Source organism: Ambystoma mexicanum, chromosome 5q, assembly GCF_040938575.1.
Source record: "Ambystoma mexicanum isolate Mex_15411 chromosome 5q, UKY_AmexF1_1, whole genome shotgun sequence".
NCBI classification, from domain to species: Eukaryota; Metazoa; Chordata; class Amphibia; order Caudata; family Ambystomatidae; genus Ambystoma; species Ambystoma mexicanum.
Window position 1 is genome coordinate 1,055,907,935 of NC_090933.1, and position 25,515 is coordinate 1,055,933,449.

A 25,515-nucleotide genomic window follows, 5' to 3' on the forward strand; every position below is an offset into this window, starting at 1 on the left:
TTCCCTCAGTGCATGGGATCCCTGCAGTGATGTTTAACCTCTCCTTGCACAGTCTCATGCTTCAGAGGCACTTCACTAAGTGCATGGAATCCCTGCAGTTATGTTTAACCTCTCCTTTCACAGTCTCATGCTTCTGAGGCAATTCCCTCAGTGCATGGGATCCCTGCAGTGATGTTTAACCTCTCCTTGCACAGTCTCATGCTTCAGGGGCACTTCTCTCAGTGCATGGGATCCCTGCAGTGATGCTTAAGCTCTCCTAGCACAGTCTCATGCTTCAGAGGCACTTCACTATGTGCATGGAATCCCTGCAGTGATGTTTAACCTCTCCTAGCACAGTCTCATGCTTCAGAGGCACTTCTCTCAGTGCATGGAATCCCTGCCGTGATGTTTAACCTCTCCTAGCACAGTCTCATGCTTCTGAGGAAATTCCCTCAGTGCATGGGATCCCTGCAGTGATGTTTAACCTCTCCTAGCACAGTCTCATGCTTCAGTGGCACGTCCATCAGTGCATGGGATCCCTGCAGTGATGTTTGACCTCTCCTTGCACAGTCTCATGCTTCAGAGGCACTTCTCTCAGTGCATGGGATCTGTGCAGTGATGTTTAACCTCACCTTGCACAGTCTCATGCTTCAGAGGCACGTCCATCAGTGCATGGGATCCGTGCAGTGATATTTAACCTCTCCCTGCACAGTCTCATGCTTCTGAGGCAAGTCCATCAGTGCATGGGATCCCTGCAGTGATGTTTAACCTCTCCTTGCACAGTCTCATGCTTCTGAGGAATTTCCCTCAGTGCATGGGATCCCTGCAGTGATATTTTACCTTTCCTTGCACAGACATATGCTTCAGAGGCACTACACTAAGTGCATGGTATCCCTGCAGTGATCTTTAACCTCTCCTTGCACAGTCGCATGCTTCAGAGGCACTACACTAAGTGCATGGGATCCCTGCAGTGATGTTTAACCTCTCCTTGCACAGTCTCATGCTTCAGAGGCACTTCTCTCAGTGCATGGGATCCGTGCAGTGATATTTAACCTCTCCTTGCACAGTCTCATGCTTCTGAGGCAATTCCCTCAGTGCATGAGATCCCTGCAGAGATGTTTAACCTCTCCTTGCACAGTCTCATGCTTCTGAGGGATTTCCCTCAGTGCATGGGATCCCTGCAGTGATATTTTACATCTCCTTGCACAGACATATGCTTCAGAGGCACTACACTAAGTGCATGGGATCCCCGCAGTGTTGTTTAACCTCTCCTTGCACAGTCGCATGCTTCAGAGGCACTACACTAAGTGCATGGGATCCCTGCAGTGATGTTTAACCTCTCCTTGCACAGTCTCATGCTTCAGAGGCACTTCTCTCAGTGCATGGGATCCGTGCAGTGATGTTTAACCTCTCCTTGCACAGTCTCATGCTTCAGAGGCACGTCCATCAGTGCATGGGATCCCTGCAGTGATGTTTAACCTCTCCTAGCACAGTCTCATGCTTCAGAGGCACTTCACTATGTGCATGTAATCCCTGCAGTGATGTTTAACCTCTCCTAGCACAGTCTCATGCTTCAGAGGCACTTCTCTCAGTGCATGGAATCCCTGCAGTGATGTTTAACCTCTCCTTGCACAGTCTCATGCTTCAGAGGCACTTCTCTCAGTGCATAGGATCCCTGCAGTGATGTTTAACCTCTCCTTGCACAGTCTCATGCTTCTGAGGAAATTCCCACAGTGCATGGGATCCCTGCAGTGATGTTTAACCTCTCCTTGCACAGTCTCATGCTTCTGAGGAAATCCCCTCAGTGCATGGGATCCCTGCAGTGATGTTTAACCTCTCCTTCCACAGTCTCATGCTTCTGAGGAAATTCCCTCAGTGCATGGGATCCCTGCAGTGATGTTTAACCTCTCCTAGCACAGTCTCATGCTTCAGTGGCACGTCCATCAGTGCATGGGATCCCTGCAGTGATGTTTGACCTCTCCTTGCACAGTCTCATGCTTCAGAGGCACTTCACTAAGTGCATGGGATCCCTGCAGTAATGTTTAACCTCTCCTTGCACAGTCTCATGCTTCTGAGGCAAGTCCATCAGTGCATGGGATCCCTGCAGTGATGTTTAACCTCTCCTTGCACAGTCTCATGCTTCTGAGGCAATTCCCTCAGTGCATGGGATCCCTGCAGTGATGTTTAACCTCTCCTTGCACAGTCTCATGCTTCTGAGGGATTTCCCTCAGTGCATGGGATCCCTGCTGTGATATTTTACTTCTCCTTGCACAGTCATATGCTTCAGAGGCACTACACTAAGTGCATGGGATCCCTGCAGTGATGTTTAACCTCTCCTTGCACAGTCGCATGCTTCAGAGGCACTACACTAAGTGCATGGGATCCCTGCAGTGATGTTTAACCTCTACTTGCACAGACATATGATTCAGAGGCACTTCACTAAGTGCATGGGATCCCTGCAGTGATGTTTAACCTCTCCTTGCACAGTCGCATGCTTCAGAGGCACTACACTAAGTGCATGGGATCCCTGCAGTGATGTTTAACCTCTACCTGCACAGACATATGATTCAGAGGCACTTCACTAAGTGCATGGGATCCCTGGAGTGATGTTTAACCTCTCCTAGCACAGTCTCATACTTCATAGGCACTTCACTAAGTGCATGGGATCCCTGCAGTAATGTTTAACCTCTCCTTGCACAGTCTCATTCTTCAGAGGCACTTCACTACGTGCATGGAATCCCTGCAGTGATCTTTAACCTCTCCTAGCACAGTCTCATGCTTCATAGGCACTTCACTAAGTGCATGGGATCCCTGCAGTGATCTTTAACCTCTCCTTGCACAGTCTCATGTATCAGAGGCACTTCACTAAGTGCATGGAATCCCTGCAGTGATGTTTAACCTCTCCTAGCACAGTTGCATGCTTCAGAGGCACTTCACTAAGTGCATGGGATCCCTGCAGTGATCTTTAACCTCTCCTTGCACAGTCTCATGCTTCAGAGGCACTTCACTAAGTGCATGGAATCCCTGCAGTGATGTTTAACCTCTCCTAGCACAGTCTCATGCTTCAGAGGCACTTCACTAAGTGCATGTGATCCCTTGAGTGATGTTTAACCTCTCCTTGCGCAGCCGCATGCTTCACAGTGCATTTGATCCCTTTTTGCCTCCTGACCCTTGCACACTAGGGGTGGGCAACGGCAATGTCTGGGGTACCAAAGGACAAGCCAGGGGTAGCAACTGCTGCTGCTAAATTACATCCTTGGGAATACCTCGTTAGTCAGAAGGAAAGGGTAAAGTTTTAAAAAAGCAAATATTCATGTTGAGTGTCTGCACTGTTTAACATGTTAATGTTCAGTTGGAGGAATCCCCCACATGAGGTTCCTCAATAAGGGAAACTCAAAGAACAGCCTGGGGAAGGGACCTGTGAGTTCTTGATAACTAACCGCTAGTATGAGTTATCTTAATAAATATATCATATCTTCAAGATAGTTTTTGTTGTTTTTAATTAAACAAACTCTACTTTCTTCTCTGTTATTTCAACTGTAAGATAGAAATAGTCTGTCTTTCTAACCAATGAAGTCCATCATTTCCCTGTTTGAATGCAGGCTGGGATATGACAATCCCGATGCACCTCAAACCTTGCATTAAATGTACAGATTGCATAAAAATTACAATTCAAGATATATGAATAAAGTTAATATTCTGAGGCGATAATACTGGCTATGGAGGGCCATACTGGCTATTAGTACCCGGTGAGGGATGATCAGATTGTTACAAAGCACTTTGAAACACTTGCTTGTATATAGGAGCTTTATAAATAAACAATACCATACCAATACCATTGCCCCTCGATAGGTCCCTACCAGCCCGACAAGGCTCTGGTTGCCGCTGCATCCCTCTGGGTTCCTTCCTCGAGGGGCCGCCATGCAAAGGGAGAAGCGACTTCGCTCGGGCCTGTAACGATGGGCCCTTGGGCATTACCTGACACAATAATACACCCCCCACCCCCCCGGATCAGGGCTTATTGCTTAAGTAACAGTCAGCAACTCAAATGTAACTGGTCCCAGGGCTGTAGGTATTGATAGTGCCTGTCTCAAGCAGCCAGCAGCTTTGTTTCCATTATACAAACTAAGTTGCCCTGTAAACACATGGCACTCAGATTACAAATAGGTTTACCATCATGAAAGAGAATGCCTGCCACTGGAAAGAGAAATGGACACTTTCACAAAAAAAAAAGAAAGAGCCACTTTCCATTTCCAATGCGAGGAAGTGAGACGCCAGATTGGAGAAGGATTCGAAAAACAAAGGCAAATCAATTTTTTTAAAAGGTTGGTACAAAGTGAAAGGAGTAACAGCCAGTTGGCAAAAGGGAGGTGTGAGACGAAGTAGCTGTCAGAATATTTTGAAAGTGGGCTTGTATGAGCAGCTCCAGCGCACATTCAGATTGACTGAGAGGGACAAGTCCGGTTCACACTAGGCCATAATGGCTTCAGAGAAGGGCTGTATGGAGCTCGCTATCTTAAGGTAATGGCCCGAGTGAAGAATGTGCATTACCAGTTCCGTGGGCTGTTCCCACATGGTACAGTCCGCCCCAGAAGCCATTATGGCCATTAGTACCCAGCCAATAAAAGATAGGTTGAAAATTCCAAAAATAAATGCAGGTGGGCAGAGGAGGGTCGGCAGCAGTGGCTATTCACAGAAAGGACCCCCTATGTCTGTAGGGTGACACAGCAAATGAAGGTGGGTTGGGTGAAGAAAGCACAGAAGATGGGGAGGCGGGCAGAAAAAGGTGGGTGCCAAAGGGATGTTGGAAGGGAGGCGAGGGAGAGAGCAAAGAAGGGGCATGGGACCACGGGATGGAGACAGGGAGGTGCGGGAGATTGTGGAAATGGCGGTTGATTGTAACATGTGGAACGTAGTTAAAGCCCAAGTTGCCCATATCCCAATTGTTGGCCCAACTTTCAAAAGGCTGCTAAGAATGAATATGCTCCAAAATCCAGAGCCTCTGCCTTTCAATGCGGTATTCAGACGTGCTGCAACACTGTACCCACTCACTTTCATCTGATAGGCTCACAGAACTTCAATGAGCAGAGTTACAAAAGCCGGTTGAGTCAAACACGCTACCTTTACTTGCACAGGACGCACGCTCTTCAGAAGACTGCCAGTTTATTTATTAGGCTTAACTGATTCCGAATTCCTACTTTGCACATTGTAACTGTCTCTGTGTTTTTGTTTATTCCTTTTGCAACACAACGACACTGTGGATGGCAGAAAAAGTCCCTTCTCCTCGGAGCCTGGACATCCGTGAGATCTCAAGCGAAAGCTTCCGGGCCGTGTGGCAGCCATTTTCCTCTGATGTAGTGATGTACAGACTGACCTGGATCCCTCTGAATGGCGGGAAACCGGAAGAGGTGATGTGGCACACACTTTACCGACTTAGAATATATGTTTTTTCAAATCTCCAAACGCATACATTTCAAATCTTTGTACAAACAAAAATGATCCTAAACACACGTCACTAAACTGTTGTTAGGCTTGAGGCACGGGTCAAAGGGTCAACAAATAGTAGTACAACGACCTTCCTGCCGACCCGTCCCCTTCTTCTCCCTGCATCTCCCCTCTCACCACCGACCTCATGCTCACCCCCAATTCAAACCACATACCTGCTTCCTTCCTCCACCCCACACTGCTGTGTTTTACAACAGTAGTATCAAGAACGACGAAAACACAATGAAAGAAAATGTAATTAAATGATCACCATTCGTTTGCCATTGTCCCCCACAGCATGCAGTTTTAAGCAGCCACCCCCTTCCTGTCACTCACCATTTGCACCCCCTAAGAGGCGTGCCCAGGACTATAGATAAACGCACACACCCCACGCCCATTACGTGTGCAGATGCTGTGTCTGCAGTCATAATAATTATAATTTTGCATTTATATAGCCCTACGAACCCTCAGGCACCTGAGCGCTGCTTATTATTACCCATGGTGTGTGGTGCTCATTTATTGACCTGGGAAGGATGAAAGGCTGAATTTGGCTCTGGCAGGATTCAAAACTCCGTCAGCTGGCTCTGCACACAGATGTCAAAGCGAGCGCTCTACTCTATGTGCTATCTGACCGGATGGGTCAGATTAATTAAGCTGCAATGCTTAATTGCAGAAGACAAGCATACATCAATGCTGAGCAGAGCTGTGTGCCCGCTCCATTAGGTCCCAAGTACCATATACAAATAAAGAAAAAAGTATGGTGAGACACTGGCGTGTTACCAGCAGGGTCCAAGTTCAACTCCCCTGTATGACAGAAGTGCACTGAAGTGCAAGTTTTAACTTAATCCTACACTTTATTTTAAAACAAAACCATTCTGGAACGATTTCCTTTAAAAATAGAAGTATAGGAACAGTAAACTTAATTTTAAAAAGTAGAGGAGCACTGCTCCCAAACGCTCCCTCCCACTTCGACCACTGGAAGTAAAGAAATAATTTGCCCTTCCCTGCCATCCTGGAATGGTGCGCCCGGTCACATTAAGTAGGAGAGTGATGGAGGATTTCCCTGAAAAGGAAGTGAACGTCGTGACCTTTAGGATCTGCCCACTTTGACCTCTGGTTGGGGGAACGGAGCGTTGATTCGCTCATATGTGTGAACTAGAGGTGGTTAGCCGCTGAAAAACTCATACAGACGTTTCCAGTACATTTGTGCTCCGGGGAAAGGTTGGCCATAGTGTTAATGCTGTGCCCTATTACCCCTGCAGCAAATATTGCCTAGGTGCAAAAATGCATTGAATGTTTTTTTTTTGTTGCACAAAAGGGACATTTTTGCTCTAATGCTAATATTGTACACAATTGCACTTGCACCGATTCACAGTTTCTGTATGGCGCAGAGTCAGTAGTAAAATATTTGTTACACCATAAAATCAATTTTGGGTTCACTCAATGTCCGAAAAAAGCATGACACGTGCGCTCAGGGCAATTTGCTGCCACTATGCGGAATAATTCTTTGCTCATTTTATAACCATTGCAGAAAAATATCCTCGACGAGCAATTTAAGTTCTGATTTTCACCACCCCGTGCAGTTTCCATAGCTTGGCCCCTGATGTGCTGTGTGCTAGCAACTCTGTTAATCCACTGATACATACACACATGTATGGGACCCCCTTTGGTGCATCACAACTCTGATAACAGGAGGGAGGGTATAACAAGGGCATGGAAAACATATGAAAAAGTGTTATGATCCGTGTTGCCTGTTTCAAAGCTCCAGTCAACACATTGGGGTGATCTCATCCTGGGAGGATAGCTCAGTGGCAGAGTGCTCTCCTTGGAAGAAAGACAACACGGAGCAATAAAGGTTCGATTCCCCGGGTCTGCGCTTAGAAACGTCTGGGTAACAAGTTCGTTTTAAAAACCTGTCATATAATTTTAAATTCGATGGAAATTGAATATAGGGGAGAACCAACACTTGCTGCTGGTCTCCTGCATGCAATTTTCAACACTCTCGAAGCAGAATGTAAATGTCAACAGTAAAGCGAGGCGAAATCGCCTTTACCCTTTCTTTCTTTACTCTCCGCCTTGAGAGAAATAAAACACTTCCTGCAAATAGTGTTTTATAATGATTCCAATAAAATCTGTCTGCGATATACACCAGGTGTAAAATCAAGCCGTATTCCACTGGAATTTTGTGTTGCAAATCCCATGCAGGCGTAAAACGAAATGCTGTGCTAAGCTTGAGGAGGAACGCTAAGCGGAGGTGCTATCTCGTCTTTGCTGCTCTTCTGTGCCCTCAGGATGGCATAGTAGAGTAACGGAAAGTCAGGCCACCCTAAACCGTTTTTACACTCCACTTTGTTACAAAATGCTCCTCATTGTCACCCATTGTCACCGCACCCCTCCTCTTCGTACTCTGCAGGCCAACGGTGTCCTCAATATTTTCTGGTGAACTGAGGATTCAACATACTGAGGATTCAACATATACACTGTGTTGGAGAATATGACACTGTGTTAGATATGTTTCTTACTCCAGATTTTGTATTTTAGATTGTCTTGAACGGCGAAGAGAACAGCTACATCATAGATGACCTGCTACACAAAACGGAGTACGAAGTCTCGCTATCCGCCATTTTCAGTGATGAAAGTGAAAGTGATGCCGTTGCGGTCCTTGCGACCACATGTAAGTCCCACTGCGGTTCTATTCCCTACTTTCAAGCACCAAACTCATTGTGTTTTGTACGCTACGAGAGACAATTTCAATATCTGTATCCTAGTGCATAGTGACATTTTCTGGCTAGTAACAAAACAATCTCGAATACTTTTTAAAACAGAATTATTTGTAAATTCCACTACAATGAAAAGTGAAATCCTTTAAGTTTTTTTAGGATATCTACAATGATCTTGGTTCATGTAGAACGAATTTCAGTGCAGGCTGCTTAGCTAATAATCCCTTCAGTAGAGGTCTGGACTTGGTGATAATGGCCCACTGCCACAGTTCATAGGCCTAGGTACAGCGAGGGCGTCAATAAAAGGATTCTTTCTATTGGCACTCTAGTGTACGATCAAAGTTTTTAAGGAAAAACAGTTTTTGCCGAGTGTCCAACTCTTTCGTTCCCTCAAAACTATCTACAGCTAAAATGGCCACCATGGAAACGCTCCATAACGGCAGAGGGGCAGATGGTGGTTGTGGGGGAGGAGCAAAGGCACATAAGATTGTGAGCTACTTTGGTTCAGTGGGTGACGGAATACCTGAGTGCGAGGAAAAGGCGGTGCCACCAACGGGCTGCCTGGAATGCTAGATTAGACTGTTAAATAGAGTCTACTTGCAGAGCACTTGATTGGCTACTCGTACAGTCCAGGGTGATAACTTGCCAATACCTGCCAAATGGCGCTATCTGTCCGCCTATCATATCATTGCAAGAGGTGCTGCCAGCGCATTCTGTGTACATGCACTTGTGCTGTATGTGTGTTTGCTTTGTTGAACTAAGATACATTCTTTTTAAATATAAAAAAGAAAATTACCATTGTGATTGATTATTCATTTTGCTATTTTACAAATCACTGATCTGCCAACATGGCTCATTCTCCTTCTGCACTCCTTCAATCTCTGCTATTCCTTCCGCTTGTGAGTGTGCAATACCCGAAAATATCGGTTTGCACATTTTTATTTCTTTGCTAACTTCCACTTGAGTTAGCTAATTGGTCTATTGTTGATGCCCTTTGGATTTCAATCTTTTTTTTATAAATCAAATGCTTAAGGATGTTTTTATCTGATGTCTCACATTTTTATCCCTGTCATTACATTCAAGTGCTAACTAGTTAATATAGTTTCACTATTTAAAATGGCCAATCAGTTTAGACTGTATATTATTTAGCTCATAGTTATATTTACTTGTTCTTGCTTGAATCCCGCATTCCCACCGCAACTGTGGCGGTTTTAAGCATTGAACTTGGCCAGTGCCACCCATTGGTGAGACAGTAGAGGTCATTCGGTATTCACTGATTGCCAGCATCTGGCTACAGTGCCATGCAAACTCAGATCGAAGACATTTACCCTTTAGACACCCATCAACCTCCATTCACCCAAGTTCCTTTACGGGCACCTGACTTCACATTATGGCCAGCAAATCGGCAAGTTCAATGCAGATGCAGTATATTCTATATCAAAGGCTACTGAGAGATCCAATAGAATGAAGACAAGCGCCTGCCCCAGGACCCATCTGGTGAACACCTCTTCATGGACATCCACGTGCAGGATTTTGCTTCCTCTTAGATGGTGATTGGAGCAGGACTAATAATAACCAGAAGGCAGTGGCATTTGAGAAAACGGTGGTGACTTCAAATTCAAGAACCAGGGCCACACAATGGAGGCCTGCATCAGGTCAGAGGTTATAGAGGATATCTGTGCCCATGATGGGCTTCCTATGATTTGACGGTTAATCACCTGCTTAAGTTTTGGAAGTGATTTGCAATCCCTAAGTGAGGAATTGATGAAATCAGTTATTACCGGAACACTTTTCAGGAGGCTTCTCTTAGCACTCCCAAGTAACAGATTCCAGATTGGGGCTGAATACATGAAGAACGGTATGACTTAGTGAAGATTTGGGCAGAGACTGGGGAGAAGCTTCAAAGCTGAGAGAGCAGAGACTGAAAGGACTCACTTTGTTCCAGAACCCTCTGCAGTGGCTCTCACAGCATCCCGAGAGCCAGAACAGCCAGGATCCCTGTTTTCATCACCCAAAACTGATCAAACCAAATTGGAGTCATGTTCACCACATTCGAAGCCGAATGATCAATTGGTGCTGCCTTTGGCACCCTCTCGAACCTCAAACCAACATGCTGGTATCATCGAACCGGCTTGACACCACATCGCCAGCAGCTATCCGGCACAAGCACCACCACACCATGCATACAACTTCCAACCGGCGCAACAGGCCCTGAATCACTAGGACTTTGCATCGAAGCTCTAGTCGAATTGCTGGAGGATCCTAGCATTGGTCAACGGGAACCAGTGGACTCATCATTTTGAACCACACTCCATTGTCGAACCACTCCTGGTGAACCATTTGACCTGCATCGCTCAAATCACACAGAGCACCCGCTTGAACCTGACTCAACGCTGACTAACCGCCTTGAACCAATGCGACTCGACACCTTCGGATCCAGTTTGAGCCACAAGCACAACCATCCGAAGCTTGGTGCGACACTGTTGAACCACCTAACATTGAAATCAGTTATTTGTAAGTGATCCTGTCCCTCTGGTCCATCTTTTGGGGCCCTACTGACTGGGTAATTCTCTTTTGCGTTTATTCCCATTGGGAACATATACTTTTGAACACATTTTTGCATTTCTGGCCTGTTTTCATCCCTGACAAAGCCTCCAGAGTGGTTACATATTTCCGCTCTGCATCATCTGTCGTCTTTTTACAGTGGTGGGTATTTATAGTTTTTTTTAATAGTTAATTGTATGATTGATTTGTTTTATTAAAGTATGCATATATTGTTTATAGACCCTTGATTGGACATTCTTTTATTTTGGAATTGTTGTACTTTTGCTGTTTGAGTTGCTATAGGCTCACTTTCACAACCCTTATGAGAGCAAAGCCTTCCCTCGGCCTACTTTACCACAAAAGGCGAGGGAGGTGTGTCTCGTACCTCTGCCCGTTTAACCTTTGTGATTGGGATCACTGTTGGTTTTAGCAGTGCAGGGGCAGAGTTGCCGCATTAGCCACTACTCATCTCTGTACTCCTGCAGGGCAGAAGTCATTTTGTCACAGTGACTGACATAGACATCAAGGTCCCTTACTGCGCAGGCCCTGTTAGGAAGTATAAGAGTTGCTGGGCAAATCCGTTGAGTTCCACAGAGAAAGCGGCAACTAGTGCTGCCCACCTGTGCCTTTTGAAAGAGATTATTATTATGAAAGAACATACGCTCAGCAGAAAGTAGTTTGGATGCCATTTCCGCATCCTGTCTGCAACCTAGGAATGGGAGGGAAGCAGGAGTGCCGCTCGGACAAATTACAAGCGCCTCTTTGCCTGGTTCCGGCAGTTGGTGTATCTTTAGGCGGTTGGCATGCATTCAGAAGTCAGCAGACATAGACTATTGTAGAAAAATAATGTTCGGGAGAGGTTAATTTGATCGCACAACAGAAGGCATTCCCTTCATTGACATTGATGGCTTTGCCAATAATAACATGTGTGGCTGCGCCCTGTGAAAGGCCTGTGGAAGGAACGGGCACTTCAACAGCTATTTATTTCAGTGTGACTCACAGAACTGCATGAGTGGTACATGTTTCAGAAGACCAGCAGATGCTTGAATCCTGAGGGGCCTAATGGATTTTATCTTTTCACAGTGGCAAGGACGGTAATAACTGTGGCCACCACGACAACCACCAGTACCACGACCTTCAGGCCAGTGACAGCAGGTACCAAGTGCCATTTATTTCAGTTAAGCTTGCTTCAGAAAAAGTAATCAAAGAATTTGCCAACTAATGAAGAGACATGTTTGCGTGTTGGAAATCGCAATAAAGTAATAAATAAATAAGTATATTTATATTTTGTATTTTATTTTATTAAATGTATATAGCGCTTTAATCTAAAGTGCTTTACAAGAGGAACAAGCAAAAAACAGAGCAAGCATTATATAACAATTGAATCAAACTAGAAAACAGTACAAGGAACAATGTACATTATTGAAGATGTTAAGCGTGAGTGGAGAGGGACGAGAGTGAGAGAGGGAGTAGGAGGTTTAGGGAGGTGAAAGAAAGAGATAAGAATTTAGAGAAGTGCGAAAGGTAGGAAAGGAGGGAGAAGAGCGGAAGGAGAGAGGGAGGCGATTCCAGTGGAAAGGAACGAGTAATTATACATTATATAAAGCTGGTGGCCCGTTATGCTTTATATTTATTTATTTATTAGCATTTTGTTCATCGCTGAACCTATCCATTGAGTCTCTGAGCGCTTTAGGAAGTCCAAAGTTTGAAAAAGTGGGAGGTGAAACAGAAGCTACAAAACCTTTTTCAGGACAGGATATACTGATTAGGATAGACAAGCTTTAGCAGGGAAGGTGGTGGGGGACTGGGTTATGCGTGGGGAAACAGGTATGTTTTGAGTCTCTTACTAAAAGTGGGGATGGAGGGTCCAGTGCAGATGTGAAGAGGTCGGGCCGTCCATGCCCTGGGTGCAGAGTGGGTACATTTTGTCTCTGTGTGCATGTTAGTTTGCAGAGGGGAATGTGTAGGAGATGCGGGCTTGCTTGTCTGGTGCGTTTGCGTGGGTGATGGGTTTGAGTTTGTCGTGAAGTTTAGATGGGGTTTTGAGGTGGATGACTTTGAAAACAATGCAAACTGAGTCCTTTGAAGGCTATTCGTTGGTGTAGGGGGGAGTTGGGATGATGAATGAATGCTTGTGGAGGTGCAGGATGAGCCTGGCTGCTGAGTTTTCTATGGCTTGCAGGGAGCAAGAGTGCTGCTGGAGAGTCCAGTGAGGAGTGCATTGTCGTAGAATAGCTTGGAGAGAACTAGTGCATGGACCGTGGTGCAGATGTCATCAGGAGGATGGATGTGTCAGATCCTACATATGAGGTGCAGTTGTAGAGTGCATGTTTTAGTCACAGCAGCTATGGGTGTTTGAAAGAAAGGTGGGGCTTAATGGTTAAGCCAAGGGATTTGACAGGTGTAGAGAGGGATGTGTCGGTTGTCTGGGGTAAATTCTTTGCTCCAGGGGGTGAGTTGGGGAATAGATAAGGTGGTATTCCATTTTGGAAGAGTTGTGTTTGAGGAAGTGGGTGGCCAGGCAGGTGATGATGGTGGAGAGACAGCTTTTGAGGATGTGGGTTTGTGAGGGGGAGGAGATTTGGAACTATATTTTTGTGTCATTCGCGTATTTGCAAAATTAGCGGTTGTGTTTATTAAGGGTCTGTCCAAGGGATTCAACATACAGGTTGAAGAGAAGGGGAAACAGAGAGGAGCTTTACTGGACCCCATAGTTGACTGGGTGAGATCAAATCAAAAATGGGGCATGGAGACAAAGTGTGTCCTGTCAGTAAGGAAGGCGATGCACCAGTCGATGACGATGCCTGAGAGTTTCATCCTGTGAGATAGGATGTTGAGTAGAATAGTCTTGTTGATGGTGTCAACGGTTCCAGAGATTTCGAGGAGTATGAGCAGTGCTCTATGTCCTTTCACTGTGATGTTGTGGAGGTCATTGAGAATGTGAAGAGCAGCAGTCTCAGTGCTGTGTCCAGGTCCTAAGCCATATTGGAAAGGTTTGAATAATTTATTCGTGGTGATGTGTTGTAATTGGGTAGTGAAAAAAGCGTCCCATGATTCTTGTGAGGTATGGCAGGATAGTGATGGGGCGGTACGTTTCAGGAATCATGGGATCAAGAGATGTTTTTTTAAGGGGAGGACAGATTTGTCCATTTTAGAGTACAGAGGGGAAAGTACGTTGTGAGAAACAGGAGTTGATGTTGAGCCAGTGGGGAGCGAGGGTCGTGACGCAATTGGAGGCAGCTTAAGGTGGGCATGCATCATCGAGGAAGTGTGCAGGTTTTTGTTCTGGTAGCAAGGGTGACGAGGGTGTCTATGTTGATGGGTTGGCAGGTGCCCTATGTGTTGGACTAGCCCGGGGGGTAGTGGGGAAGCACAGGGGAGGGCTCTCCTGATGTTGTATATATTGGAGTTGAAGTTGTGAATTTATGAAAAGTGATGCAAATAACACTTGTGTGCAAGAGTGGTGGCTAGAACTGCATGATTTTTTATGAGGTAATATTTATTGACATGACACAGATATTATTGTTAAAAGCCTGGGTTTTGGCAATGCGTAAGACAATATGTGTAGGGTATGAAACTCCAGGGCACTTGTAGAAGGGAAGTGAGAACTCAATGTCCAGCCAGTGGAATTCTGGGTTTTGTACTGTAAATCGATACAGGGGTGCCATTCTGTGGTGTGTGGCAAGAATGACCATGAGCCGGCAAAGGGTGAGGTGGAGCAGAAACAAAGGTTGGGCAGAAAAAGAGCATTGGATGATGTGCAGAGGCCGTACCGGCACCCGCGAGCAGAGCATTTTGGATCCCCAGGCACCTTTGATAGCGGTGTCTGTGCATCCGGCTTCCCCATTCCCATTGAGCCCAATGGGGCTCATATGGGAATGGGGAAAAAAAAATCTGGCGCCCAGGAATGGGCAAATACCGGGTCCGGCAAGGCCGTAATGACCCGATAATTGCCCATTTCTGGGCGCCGGGAAAAAATGAATACCTACGGCAGCCGTGCCTGTTCTCACAGGCACGGTTACCGCCTGGGTTGTAATAACCAACATGGTGTCAGTCTTTCCACCGGGCAGGCAAGTCGTAGAGGATTAGCGCCCCATTCATCATCATTTGGCAACTTGGCTCTTCCCTGATCCTTTAATAAAAGGGTGAATTTCGACAAGGACCCCTAAAATGGCGATGTGTTTGTTTAGATCAGTACTTACACAGAACCATGAAGCCACTTGTGGTTCACGAATGCTATGCGAAATCATCCCAACTTAAAGTAATAATGTTTGGGTAGGAGGACATGCTGAGTGAATGTATATTTGGGGTGGCAAATTCAGCTTGTTTGTACTCGTGGACAGAAAATTCTCCAATGGAGAAAGGATCAGAAATGATGACCAGAAAGCATGAATAACGTTTGCAAATAGTATGGGAGGAGAAATGAAACATCATCTGTGGTGCAAAACCACCGCATTGGCAGTGGCAGGTAATAGGGAGTTAAACAGGATGTCATAGACATATTCATAATTCGCAATACAAAATGGTATGAAACACAAAGGACGGTATGTGTCAAAATAATGATTTGAAAAATAGGACATGCTACGACATATCCTAACATCATTTCCTAGCATTTTATTTTTTATTAAGGTTTAATGATTTGGTGGCTTATTTTTTTTTCTTACTCCCCATGCTCTTGGGCATCTGCCCCAGGTTTTGTAGTGCACCTTTGGCACCTATTTGCTTTATGCCCTTTCCATTTCTGTGCTGGTGGCTTTGGTGTTCCTCCCATCACTCTTCTGCACCCCCCTGTGCAACTTGCCATTTTCATCCCAACAGACGGCGCTTCTATCAATATTATCCAAGATATGTTTCTGCTGCTGGGCGTATCCCTCACGACATGTTAGCACAAGAGGAGAGAGCTGCGGGGGGTAGAGTGTATTTGGGGAGTGATAACAGCCTTCTCTATTGATATTGTTGGCTCTACCTCTTTGCTTCTCTAGTCGCAAGAGCTGGAATAAGAAATCTTGTTATCGACGACGAAACAACTTCAAGCCTACACTTAAAATGGCACATTTCTGACTCCAATATCCGGAATTATCGAGTGACCTATGTATCTGTAAATGGCGGCCGTGCAGAAGAAACGGTAAGCTGTGTGTGAGACAATCGTGTTGTGTATCTTGATTGTGCTACATATCACATTTTTACTATTCTAGCATGCGCTGTCTTACTCAATTCTTGCATTACATTTTAATCTTATGCTTCCATTTTCTTAAAATAATTTGACAGGATGAGCGCTTTTATTTAGGTAGCAGGAGCCGAACCCTGGATTCCCCTGGGATGGTCTCCCTGGAATTTCTTTTTTAACCTTTGGGTGTGTGTGTAGAATGTTTGCCAATTTACATAAAAATCGAATGTGATAATGTTCTGTTCTAATAGAGCATCTGATGCCAGATTCGAAATTAGAAAGTGCCGTCTGACCTCATGTCGGAGACTAACACTTTACCCATGTAGAGATCCATGCTTGGCACAGAGAGGGCATCAAGTAATACAGATGAGCGTTTCTTTTTTTTGCAGAAGTGGGTGTCCCTGAACCAACTGAATTAGCAGCAGTTGGGGGAAAAGTGTGCCAAACATATGTACGCTTTATTTAGTTTCACAGCGCACTGCATGCATACTGAGTTGGGCCCACTCCCAAGACAGGACAGGGTACATGGCCTTGATTGCTCTCAGCAGTGGGACTCTCATACTTCGAGCACACCCAGCAGAGGTGACAGAGAATCTAAGTGGTGACACCCACACTATGGAATAAGCCACCCTATTACCCCACTTCAGGAAACCCCTAAAGGTGTGGCTAATCAACCAGCTACACATGTGCTTGCAGACACCTCATTTCCCCAACCTTCCCTTCGCACACTCTTATTCCCCTCCCGATCTTTCCAGTGCCAATCAACAATGGATGCTGTGGTGCCTGGTTTCGAAGCACTTGATTAAATATATAATGAAATATGTATCTGCAATGTCTAAGGACAACAAGCATAGAAGCATAGATTTTGATGGAAGAAAAGGACCTGCACATCCGGTCTCCTGATTACTTCCATGCCCTTTATTCACAGTTGCCCAGTTTTACCTGCGTTCACTTTGTGCTTTAGTTCCCATCCTATGCCATTTGAATGCATTTTTTAGCTCTAGGTTTTCTTTTGCAAGTTACCCCATAGATTCGGCACCCTTTCTATTAAAATCGTTTTCACAATTCTGCATCTAACCCTCCACCCTTCATTATTTCACCAATGGAGGGTGCTTCCATCACTTTTTTAAATTAACTATTCTTATTGTTTTCTGAAACATACAACATATACAACTGACGACCTTGCAGTTCACGTCTTTACTCAGTTACAATCGCAAATAATACACATAAAAGTATTCCTAGCAAAAGGAACTGAAGCCTGCCAGAGAGACCAAACAAACCTAATAACGCCTGCTTGTGCCAACTCAGACCTTCCCCCTCCAATAAAGACGTTGAAGAAGTTGTTAACCTAATCTTTGTACTGTGGTTATTAATCTTGGAGAGAAGACATCCAGGATAACCGTCAGTGCTATTTTCTTGGTTGAACTTGGAAGGGCAACATTTCAACTGAAAGCTGAAGAATTGTTACCAGTGGATTTTTGTTTGATGAACTTTTGTATTGACTTGGAACTCATAAGAACTGGTTCAAGACTTTTCTTTTCCTTTGCACATTTGGAGAATTGACTTTGAAAAACCCTGTGGAATGGATCTACCCAGGATAGGTGAAGGTCATCCAAAATACTGGTTAAATGCTGCTTATTCTCTTTTATGTTGATTATGATTTTCTTTAAATGTATTGTTGTTTAGTGTGAGGGCCAGTTTGTTTATGATAAGAGTTATTCCCTTAGCATTCAAACCAGGTAGGAAATCCACTGAAATAGTAGGATTAGCAAGATTGTATTTGCCAATTTGTTCCTTAATAAAATGTCTGATCTTGAGAAAAATACAAGCAGTTGTCCACCTGGCATTACTGACCTCTCACATGAGCGAAGTGTTAGTTGATCACTTTTTTTCTCTGAACTCTACCATAGACTCTTTTTGCTGAATATGTCTTCATGTTTAGTTCTGTCTGTCATCCAGTTGTTACAATTATTGGACACTGGTGCCAGGTGTTGAAGGGGACAGGAAACTCCAATGGACTTCATCATGGTGTTTTCTATATATTTATTTTAAAATAAATGTATTTATTAATATAAATCACAAGGGAAGCAATGTATTTTTGGCACAAAAACCCTTAAAACATTTACCATTGATAACAGCATGGTGGGCATGGGCCCTTTACAATGGAATGAGAGCATGTGACTTGAAGACAGATGTTGCATGGGAAGGTGGAAACATAAACCACTGACAAGGACAGAATGATATAGGAATGGGATGGCGGAAAAAGTGCTGAAATAAGGATGGAATAGTTATGGAAAAGAGCTGTAGGGTTGTCCATGAAGGGTAGGGAGAGAGGAAAACAGGGTGCTGCAGTAGTGTAGAGTGCTAGGAAACAGCTTCTTCATAAAGAAGGAGCGATTGGAGGTTGGATTTAAATAGTGGTATAGTTGGAGTAGTACAGAGAGGAAGAGTAAGAGCATTCCCGAGTAAGAAAGCGAGGAGAGAGAGAGTGAGCCGAAATGAGAGCAAGCACAGGGGCCTCAAGTGGTGGCAAGGAGGTGAGCTGAGGATGATCTTAATGAGCAAGGAGGAGAGGAGCAAGTGCAATGAGCAGATAGGTGGGGTAGGGCGAGTCCATGGATAGTTTTGAGGATGACTAGAAGAAGTTTATCCTTAGCCCTTTGTTTCATTGAAAGCCAGCCAATCTGGCGTCGGGCAGAGGAGATAGAGATAAAGCGAGAAAGGTTGAAAAGTGTGTGGACTGCGAAGTTGAGGACTTTGTCCAGAGGTGAAAAAGCATAGTTGGGAAGGCCATAGAGGAGACTGGCACAGTAGTCAGATCTAGAAGGGACTAAGGAAGGAGGAGTTTAGCTGTTTAGCAGTATTGAAAGGAAGAAGGTGACAGATTTTTCTGTTATTGAGGAGGTTCAGTCTGGCTGCAGTGGCAGATTTGGAGAAGTTGTGTGATGGGTCAAAGATGACAGCAAGTTTACAAGTGGAGTAAGGAAGGTTTTGAGGAGAGAAGAGAAGAAGAGGCGGAGAGGAAGTGATAGGGTGTTTGGCTGGAAAGTAGAGAACATCAGTCTTGGTGGAGTTGAGCATGAGTGAGTATGACACCATCCAATATTTGATGGCAGAGAGACAGTTTGACATTTTTAACAACAGCTCATTGGATAAAGAGTAAAAGGAGGGGAAGATCTAGTGTCAACAGTGAAGCATTTATAGGAGACACCGTGATGGGCGATCAGGGCACCAAGAGCTGAAGTATAGAAAAGTGGACCAAGGACAAACCCTTGGGGAACTCCAACATTAAGAGGGGTGAGTGGAGAGTTAAGGGTGTTCCAGGACACCTGAAAGTGTCTGAGGGAAAGGCATGAAGCAAACCAAGTGAGGGCCTTACCTCTGATGCCAAGGAGAGATAATGTAAAGCGAAGGTCAGAGTGGTCAACAGTATTGAAGGCAGCAGAGAGGTTGAGGAGAAAGAAGGGATTAAAGGTTTGAATGCCAAGAGGAAGAGATGAAGTTGCTGACACTGAGGAGAACTGTCTTGGTAGTATGCAGAGGTCAGACAGCACATTGAACAGGTATCAGTGAGTCGACTGAATACTACTTGCTCTAGAAGAAGAGAGACAGAGCGAAAGTTGGCAGGACAGTTAGGATATAGACCAGGTTTCATAAGGCAGGGGGTGACAGTAGCTGTTTTATAGGATGAGGAAAAAGTGGCATTGTCAAGAGAGGAGTTGAAGGGGGAATTAAGATGTGAAGCAACACTGTGAGCTATCTGCTTCACAATGTTTGGGGACAGTGGGTCAGCCGGGGCACGGGAAGGATTAGCCTTGAGAGTAGAGCAATAATCTTATCTGGGTTGGTGGGGGCAAAGGAAGACATAATAGTGGTAGAGGAGGGTAGGAGTGGTGGAGAAAAGTGAGCAGGAGGAGGTGCTAGACGGTAATTAGTGAGGACATTTTGAATGGTTGATATTTTAGATGCAAAGTAGAGAGCAAGATAATTTGCAGCAAGAGTAGAGGCGATGGAGGTGGGTTTAGGTGGTGAGAGAAGTGGGTTAAGAGATATTTGGAGGATTGAGACAAAATGAGAGAGAGCAAGAAGTCACATTTGGCAGAGTCAAGAGTAGAGGAATAAGTCTGAAAAGCAGTCAGATAGAGTAGGAGGTCAAAGGAGTGTCTTGAGCTTTGCCAGGTACAAAGCCTTTTCCGCATTGTTGTTTTCTGGGTGCAGATGAGAGGTGTAATCCAGGGTTGTGGAGGGGGGAATTTAGGAGTGAGTGTATTAAGAGGGGAAGTGAGTTAAAAATGCTGCATAAAGAGCAGTATTAAAGTTAGTGAAGGCTTCTTCTGTGGATGGAAATGTGAGTTCAGCGTAGGAGGAGAGAGAGTAGTGTAGGAGGGAAACCTGTGCTTTGTAATAGTTGTAGTAGATGGAGAAAGTGAGGAGGAAGCAGGAGAGGAGATTGAGGCAAAGATGATCGAGTGATCAGAGGGAGAAGGGGCAGTGGAGACATTAGAGACTGAGAGTTGAGAGGAGATCAGAATGAGGTCAAGGAAGTTTCTGTTTGGTTGAGCACAGAGTGGACAGAAGAGAGTGAGTAGTTCAGTAGAAGAGAGTTAAAGTCACTGGATAGAGCAGCAGAGAGAGAGGGGAGGTTGAATCCTTAATTACAATGAGGTGGTGATCAGGAGGGAGAGAGTCAATTAGTTGGGAGGTGTGGTCAAAAATTGACCTACCGGACCAGAGAGTGAGATAATATGTATGCCATAGGGGACAGTGATTGTGGAGATAGTGTATTCAAATGATGTATAATTAGCAGAAGATAGGGGAGTAGGAACGATAGAAAACGTGAAGAATAAAAACAGTCCTACACTACCACCCCTGCCAGTAGGCAGGGTCATGAAGGACAGCAACGGTTGAACAGTCAGATGAGGGATCCAGTTTTCAGTAAGGGTAAATAGGTAAAGAGAAGGAGAATCAGAAAGGAAGAAGTCAGAGGTAAAGGATGTTCTATTGCAGACAGACTGTGCATTTCAATGAGCAATATGTAGAGAGTGCTATGTAGATGCATAGCCGTGTTGAGTCTGAGAAATAGAGAGGTGCTGGGAGAAGATACAAGCAGAGGATGTGAAATGGAAGTTAAGGTTGGGGTACGTTTTGTGAATAGAAAGAGTAGTGGAATTGAGGGGAAGGGATGGGAAGAGAGTTGATATGGTTCTGAGTGGAGGAGAGTGAAGAGAGAAGTAGAAGGGAAAGAAAGAGATGGCATGAGAAGGGCATGGTGAGGGTGAAGCTGAAAAGAAACAATAATGTGCACTTACCGACAATTAACAGGACACAGCAAAGGAAAGGCTCATAGGCAAAGAAGCTGGTCAACAGCTGGTCTTCACCCTTCACTGTTGCACCGTTAACTGGGATGCCCCTAGCTGGATGCCTCAATAGAGTTCAGAAGGGATGACACACACTCTTGCCACCTCATTGCCTAGCCCATCAGTGGTTGGTCTCTCTGATATTGTCCCAGGAGTTGCTCGGATGAGGAGATTTCCTCCTGATTGGTGTTCACAGAGGAGCATCTTGTGGCCTTCAGCTGGAGGTAGGGCAGATCCAAAATGGCCACAGGAAATGATGTTACAGATCCAAGATGGCCACAGGAAGTGATGTCACTGATCCAAGATGGCAGCTGGAAGTGAAGTTCCAGACAGAAAGTGAAGCCAGAAAACTGAAGGGATGAAACACGCTCTCATGACCTGATCGCCTAGTCCATCAGTATTTGGTCTCTCTGATATTGTCCCTGGTGTTGCTGGGATGAGGCAATTTCTTCCCGATTGGTGTTCCCAGAGGAGCATCTTGTGGTCTTCAGCTGGAGATAGGGCTGATACAAGATGGCCACAGGAAGTGAGTAAAAACGTGATTTTATTAAGACCATATCATATTAACGAAGGTGTAAAGGGTTTGTCATGCTTGACAATGTCAGGATATCATAAACAACCATTTTACACACTCATTTTCAGGACAGACATAGGAATCCTTACATGTCCCCTGACAGGAACCCACTGAACATGTCATACATTTTTTAAACATCATGTGCAGCTGAATGTAGGGGAAGCACACTGAACACATACACAAGACAGGTAGAATTGCATTTTCAGTTTATCATTCCTATTATACCCAAGCAGTCAGATTGAGCCTCTCCCATCTCCTAGAGTCACTGGCAATTTCACACATTTTCTGCTCAATCATTTTTGCCAGGATATGTTTCATAGCTCAATAAATCTTGATTACCAAATATGTGAAACCTGCCTTTGATCAACTAATTACACAATCTTTGAACATTGCCCAGTGTCATGTTCGGGCTATGGAAGTCCTCTATCTTAACATTATTGATCTTTAGTCCATAGATGGCACCAAAAGACCCCTACGTTTTAAACAGATGACCTGGGATTTGTCAGAAATACTATAAGGTTATCTCCATAAAGCAGTACCTTCAAACTACTGTTCTTGAATTGCGACAAGGGTATGCGTTCATGCTTCCTGATTGTTGCCGCCAGGGCCGCAATAGACATGTTCAACAAAAGAGGCAGTTTGGGGAACCCTTCCGTCATTCCTCAAAACACCATTAACAGACACCTGAACCACAATTTTACTATACAGGGCTGAGAGCAGGTACAAGAATTTAGCTTCAAATCCATATTTACAGAACACCCTCACTAGATACAAACACCAGCATCAATACTGATGGGTGCCACTGGTTTGTGTTGATTTTAGATGGATAGCATCGATAAGCTCTCTAAGACTGTCATAATTATTTGTCACGAAGCAGTCCAGGCATAAGCTTTTTCACACGTAACACAAAGACCATTGCAAGTAGCTTAATGTCCATGTTGAGTAAGACTATTGAATGGTAATCTTTTACACTTAGTTTGGCCCTTCTCTTACTTGTCGATTAGCCTTTATATTAGTCAGCTGCATGGAGTCCGGGGTTGCATTCCTTCTCAACATCTCTTTAAAAACCTTTGGAAGTGTCAGGATCAACATGTCCACAAATGTACAATACAAATATATGAGTAACCCATCTGGAAAGAAGCTCTTCCCACTAGGCCCATAGCATTCTTTCAATTCTCTGCATTTACATCCAAGTCTATGTTCTAAGCCTGCTGCCTGGTAGGCATGTTAACACAGTACCCTCTAAGAAACAGCTATTGCTTACTCTGACATCCAGTCCTTCTCCTAGTATAACCGTTCACAGCATTCACAGAAACCTCAATGGATTTACACATTCCCAATCAACACCCTCCCCACCTTGGATATAATTTATTCCACTTTCCTGGAGTCTGTGCACCTCTGTAGCCTACTTGGTACAAGCCTACCCGCCTTCTCGTCACATTCCTGTCAAGCTGCCATTTGGGAAATACATCCCATTACACATTTTGCACAATGAAGACATCCATCTTGTTCTTAGCTCCCGGGCAAGCTGCTAAGTTGTCCACCAAGATATTGGATGGGTAGCAATTGGCTGAAGCTTAATGGGGACAAGACAGAGCTGTTGGTGGTGGGTCCCTCTTCTCCTACCCCCCTTGCTGCTCCAGCTTTGTTATCACCTTGGTCCTCTGCTTGGTGGCCCCCGGAGCTTGGCCCCTGTCCCTCACCTGTCTCTTCGGGGAGAAATTTGGGCTTCATGTTTTCAGAACCTCTATCAGCTACAGCCCAAGTTAGCTTGATATGTAAAGCGGGCTACTTTCAGCTAAGGGTATTAAGGAAAGTTCTGCCTTTCCTCCCTGCTAACGTCTGTCCTCTTGTGGTCTCCTCCCTCGTGCTGAGCTGGCTCGACTACTGCAACTCTCTTTTTTTGGCCCAACCGGCTTACATTCTCGACCAGTTGCAACTACTGCAAATATCTTGCAGCCCGTATTTCCACCAATACTCCTTATGGTGCTCATATCTCCCCGTTTCTGCGCTCACTCCATTGGCTACTGGTTCAGAGGCGGATTATTTTCAAATCCCTCTGTATTGTCCAGCGTGTTTATTATGGTGTGGGAGCAGAATTCTTGCGGGAGAAATTCCAGCACTATCAACCTGGCTGTCATTTTAGGTCAGGCGACGCCTGGCTTCTTGTCATCCCTAGGTTTCGACAGGCCGGAGGGGCGGCCACTCGTTATCGGTCATGGTTGCCAAATTGTGGAACACTTCGCCTCTTTCACTCCGGGCAACTACCGACCACCTTGGCTTCCACCGACTCCTAAAACCCCTGCTCTTCTAGGTTCTTCTGTTACTTATGCTCCCTTAGCACCAATATGCCACTGACAAATGTGTGCTTTATAAAAGCTACTTACATAACTTATTGTGGCAAAACCCGCCTCCGCCTCCCTAAGGTCCATTTTTAACATCTCAAATTTAGTTTTCATCATCCTCTTGGGAAGGAATGAGCCTTCATGGTGTCCCAAAAACCCTGACAAATAATAACATGAAATTCTCTGGAAAAGGCCGCTGGAAGGAGGTATTGTAAAAATACTGATGTGCCGGCTAATGGAACTCTGGTTGCCTTCAAATATTTGAAGTACAAGTGCAAGCTGAGAGTCTACGAGATATGATCAGTTCAATGGTTGATGCTCTATCGAGAATCCATCAGTTGTAATAGCTCCCCTCCCCAACAAATCTTAGACTGGTGCAAAGATGTCCATTGATGGCCTTGATGATATACAAAGTACTAAGCACCCACTGGTATTGATTCTGATGTCTGCCAAACCTTGCAGTATTGGATCCTTGTATCTACCCACCCAATTCTGAATGTGCCATTAAAAAAACATCCTGGCAGGTCCTACTTGAAGTTAATTTTGAGATATAATCAACAAAGGATTATCCATGGCCTGTATTGGTTGCCTGTCAAATCTTTAAAAGCAAAACAGGTGCCCACAAACATATGCTAGAATTGTAAGTTCAGCAAGCTCTTGCTATTGCCTTGCGTTCAGCGACACCTAATAGCCAAAACTAAGAACAGGTCATATACCAAGGTAACATTGACCTAGCAGGGGTTTTGCTGCAGCCTATAGCAGAGAACTATACAAATATACAAAATTACACTATTTCTCAGGACTCGGGGGAGTGGTAGGGTCAGGGAAGGATGATGGGATATGGGCATGTGTGCTCCTTTTTTGGCCAGTAGGAGGCATGTAAACTGAAATTTGAAGAGTGGTCTGGATTTGGGTGTGATGGTCAGTGGGTTGCAAAGTATCACAGCAATTTGTGAGAAGTAGAGCAAGCGAGAGGGGGCACGGGACAAGCGTGGGACAGTAAGGTTAGTGCAGGAGAGGGGCACAGGGAATGACATGATGAGTGGACCCGGATGTATTGAGCCGGGCACTGATGAGCAAGGATGTTGCTAGCTTTGTAAAATAGACAAGAAAACTGAAATGAGAGCATTTGTGCACACAGAGCCATCCAGCATGTTGTCAGTGTAACGGTGGGATACAATCAGGGTAGGTTTAAGGGAGAGTGGGTACCAAAGTTGAGGAATGAGGAGGTGGGTCTGGTCACCTGAACAGGTGCTGGCCTCCGAAAAGTGGAAGTGCTTCTCGGGTGAAGATTTTAGAGATTGCGCTGAAGGTGGGCAGCAGAATGGCATCTGATTGATTTGGG

At 45.0% G+C, this 25,515-nt stretch overlaps 1 protein-coding gene across 4 annotated transcripts in view; it reads left to right on the top strand.

The window, feature by feature from the left end:
* Positions 1-25,515, top strand: part of COL14A1 (collagen type XIV alpha 1 chain) — a 699,289-nt gene that overhangs the window by 346,139 nt on the left and 327,635 nt on the right. For all 4 annotated transcript variants that reach the window (XM_069621559.1, XM_069621558.1, XM_069621560.1 and 1 more), the window contains 4 exons: positions 5,248-5,387; positions 8,005-8,137; positions 11,811-11,882; positions 15,710-15,852. In XM_069621559.1, the coding sequence (XP_069477660.1) occupies positions 5,248-5,387; positions 8,005-8,137; positions 11,811-11,882; positions 15,710-15,852 (488 nt within the window). The remainder of the gene's footprint in view (positions 1-5,247; positions 5,388-8,004; positions 8,138-11,810; positions 11,883-15,709; positions 15,853-25,515) is intronic.